The sequence below is a fragment of the Asparagus officinalis genome, chromosome 9 (assembly GCF_001876935.1).
Source record: "Asparagus officinalis chromosome 9, Aspof.V1, whole genome shotgun sequence".
Lineage (NCBI taxonomy): Eukaryota > Viridiplantae > Streptophyta > Magnoliopsida > Asparagales > Asparagaceae > Asparagus > Asparagus officinalis.
The window spans coordinates 67,215,286-67,219,371 of record NC_033802.1 but is presented as its reverse complement, the minus strand read 5'-3'; the positions used below and the strand labels follow the sequence as shown (position 1 = coordinate 67,219,371).

The 4,086-nt window shown below is 46.4% G+C and overlaps 1 protein-coding gene across 1 annotated transcript; it reads right to left on the bottom strand.

The window, feature by feature from the left end:
• LOC109824695 lies at positions 334-1,162 on the bottom strand. Its single transcript, XM_020391337.1, has one exon. It carries the CDS (start codon positions 939-941, stop codon positions 459-461), a length of 483 nt encoding a protein of 160 aa, XP_020246926.1. The 5' UTR covers positions 942-1,162; the 3' UTR covers positions 334-458.

The window sequence follows — 4,086 nt, the reverse complement described above, 5'->3', positions numbered from 1 at the left end:
AGCTGATGAGTACATCAAGCGCAAGCACCAGAGTTACTATCAAAGGCTTATGACCATGGACGTAGCCTAGGACGTAATATATATAAAATTACTCAGATATACATGGGTATGTGTGTTGATGGGTGCTGACCATACTGAGTCAACATCTCTTATGAATAAAAATCTCTTTTCGCTGCTCTCGTGCTATTTATTAAGAATAAAAAGCAGAATTAAGAGATGAATTTCCGAAAGGGAACAGCTTGTAATCTGTAATCTCACGAGCCCAAGTATAAATTAAGTGACCTCCACTCTAGCATGAGCATATCGATTTAATCCCAATTAGAAGAAATAAAATTAAAAGAACTCGGAGGAGTATCTGTACTCAATATATACTCTCGTTGGGTTCCTATACTGTTGCTTCCACAACAGCAAGTTGTACCGGAGAAGAAAATTAGAGTAAATTCAAAAAGTATATATAATTAATCCCCCTCCTGGTCTCTTGAAACGGCAGCGGCGGCGGCAGCAGCAGCAGCAGCTGTGAATCTCTTGGAAGAGGCCCTGTAGAACAAATTCCTCAAGCTATTCTTACTCTCTGCTCTGCTCCTCTTCCCGTTCCGTGCGGAGCTCGACATAGGGTGGTCCAGAGCCAGACTGGCCTCAAGTTTCTTAGCCAGAGTAACAATCTCATAAGAATCCAGTAGAGATCCAGAGAAGTTCCAGGAGGCGCCTGATGAATTAGAAGAAGCCGGCTGACCTCTTCTTGAGGCCATACTCATTGATGCCTCTACCTTGAACCTACTGGGCCGAGGTTTGAACCCCAGGCGGTTAATCTTCTGGGCCTCAGCATCCTCATTGGTGGGCTTCGGGTTTCCGGTCTGAGAGTGCCAGGCTTGGGCTACTGCTTTCAGGAGTTCAAGCTGGTCTCGAGCGTCTGCTGCAGCTCGCTCATGTGTTTTGGGCATTGTTGCTATCTCTGCTGCTGTGTAATATTGCTAGAGGCATGATGGATAATGCGGAGCTTAGACCACAGAGAGGGAAGGCTGCTAGTGATTGAAAAAGAGCTGGCCTTACGTTTTTCCTGGACGGAGGGAGAGCGATAAGGGGTACTCTATTAATTAGTATTGGGAATGAGCACGGCGAACGAGTGGAAGACTGAAATTTTCAAGAATCAAAGAGGATAATATTATTGACCTTAATTGAGATTTTTCTAATGGATCAGAGTTTATGTACAAGAAACTAGAATCGATGAACAAGTAAGGCCTTCGTGAAGAAATCTGCAAGCTCATCAGCGGATGAGACATGAGGAAGTTGAATTGTCTTGTCATTGATAACTTGTTGACGAACAAAATGAGTGTTGATCTCAACGTGTGGCATTAACAAATTGGCTGACAAATACCAACAGCATGAGAGATATCCGGTCGAGAGATGCACAAATAGACCAACTGACCAACAAAATGTCAGTATCAGGTAGGATCATATAGAGGCTCACCATTAGTAGAGTGAAGTTTGACATTTCTGTTGAAGTGGAGTATCGACACTTGCATCGTCAGTTAGCTCAGCACGAGCTAGAATATCCGAGAGATACTTTGTTGAGATAGTAGTACTCCCCGCGTCTCCTAAAAAATTTCTAGACCAAGAAAATAGCAAAGAGATCTAAGATCCTTCATCTGGAATTGTTGTTACAATTATAATTGTAAACGATTTACTGATTATTAATAAATAAGTTATTTTTATCATTTTTGTTGATGCTCGTGAACAAACAGTCGATAGGGCTTGCGAAGTTGCTGGATCGTCGAGAGGGATGGAGGGTCACTTTCCTTCTTCGACTTTATGCCTGGTTCTTAGAGCTCGGGGTGGACGGATCACCCGCACACACAAGAATCATGGGAGTACAGGGCTTATTTCCCCCGTGGTACCTCTGACGGTCAAGTTAGCTGGTGGACTTGGGTCCGATCATAGAGGAATAGTGTCTCCTCCTAATATGTGACTAGAGAATTTTTTAGGTAGTGAGGGAGAGATCGAACCTCCGCTTAGGATGAATAGCGTCTCTATTTATATAGGATGCCAAGGGCAGAACATGTATTTAGTGAGGAGGCGGCTCATGATGATGGCGATGGGTGGGCTGGAGGCTGAGTCATCCTCTGCCCTATTCGTGTCGATTGATGAGTGATGGCGGGTCACTTCAGTGACATGGGAAATCAGCAGCCGTTGAGGCTTGCCTGTGAGTGACGTGGAGTCACTTTGATGGTATGGGGAATCAGCAGCTGTTGAGGCTTGCATGTGAGTGACGTGGAGTCGCTTTTGTGGTATGGGGAATCAACAGCCGTTGAGGCTTGTCAGCGGGTAATGTGGAGTCGTAATGATGACCATAAATGGTAAAATAATGCTGGGAAGTAATGTTCTGAGTCACTTTTGGGGGAAGTGTTGGCCGGTTGCTGAGCAGTAGTCTTTCGCCAGACTGAGTCCTTCTTTCGAGTCGTCTTTGGGGAGTGACGCCAGCTCGACTGAGTCTATTCTTGGGATAGCATATTTATAAGTAACAGAGAATACCCCATAACAGTCATCCCCTTTTGCTTGGATGCGGTTGTGGCTGGATGCAAGAGAAAAATAAATGAACAGAGACTTGGTAGAATTGATTCTGACAATGAAATGGCGCCCCTTCTGGACACTTGGTCGCTTGACGTCATCAGACATCTCTAAGGCTGCCTAGGTTGTTCTCTTGTCAGATCATAGTTTTCTCAAGAAAAGGAGACGAAATGTCATTCGGCAGCATTTTAAATTCCGAGGCTAGCTTTTAGCCGTGGGATGAGATGGGATCCAACGGTTTAGATGCATTGACAGCTGTAAAGTAGGAGACCATATATTGCCGTTGGAATTCTCATCCGATCTAACTGCTCCTCTTCCTCACCTTCTTCTAATTTTGTCTTTCCTGCCGATTGCCCCTAGTCTCTCTATGGATCTAGAAGCGGTGCCTCGTCGGGAATATCTGGAGATCATCCATTTGAAGGTGACCTCGGCCTAACTGAAGACAATGTCCGTGAAGTTTGACATCCCTAAGGAATATAAGTTGTCCCTCCCGAAGGGAGCGGAGGTCATTTATGACCATGGGCCGGGGCGGCACCCACTCTATCTAAACCATTTGGAGTGTAGACTGAGATTGCCCTTGCCTTCGTTCTTGAAGCAATTGTTCAAGGATTTGGGGGTTTCGCCAGTACAAATGAAGCCGAATGCCATAGCCATCACGATGACTTTCATGGTTATATGCAGTTGATTGGGTATAAAACCCATGATGAAGCTTTTTTACTTATTTCGTAGTTGTAAAGGCAAGTCAGAAGGAGCCTCACTATTACTTTCAGATGTCGGGGTCCTTCAAGTTGATCGTAGACCTCCTAGATTCTCATAAGGAATGGAAGGAGAAGTTCGTGTGGGTGGCCGGGGAGGATTTGGAGATGGGTGGCTCTGATTGGCCTGAGATTAGGAGGGGTGCGCTCGTCAAGAGGGTGTTATCCAAGGAAGAAAAGGTCGATCTTGAGTTGATCAAGAAGTTCGCAGGCTCTCGTTGCTTTGAGGTTTTACTGGATAAGTCCGTTTTACGAATGACCGCGGTGTCGATCGTGCCGGTGACTACTTCCGACATGGATAGAGCTGTTGCCCTCATCACCGGGTCAGTGGGAGCCATTGTTACGCCCCAAGTTAGGTTAATTGATCCTCAAGAGGAATCTTTTGTCAGACCGACCAAGCGTCTCCGCTCAGCGATCCCTTCTCCAGAGGCTCCGTTGACTGTCGAGGAGAAGATGCCCTCCCTCACTCAAAGGAGGAGGAGGAGGGAGGCCGAAGGGTTGATTCGGCCGAGAGTTTGAAGAAACGTGGGTGGCTCTCATCCCTCTGGATGATCCACAAGAAGATCTGACCCTAAAAGAATTTGAAACAGCGCGCATCGAGTGCCGCCTCAGCCGAGGAAGGAGTCGGCTCGGTCAGAGGTGGGGTTGCCGGCCACTAGCCGGAAGCACCCTTTTCCGCATAGTTTCTTTGATATGGGCGAGAAAGAATAGGACCAGCTGAGGTCATGTATCATTGGGCACCCTTCATCTGCTACCCAGTATGCAA

What these genes read in the sequence shown, in the direction of transcription:
- LOC109824695 (XM_020391337.1), bottom strand. Translation starts at nt 941, where the DNA reads ATGCCCAAAACACATGAGCGAGCTGCAGCAGACGCTCGAGACCAGCTT.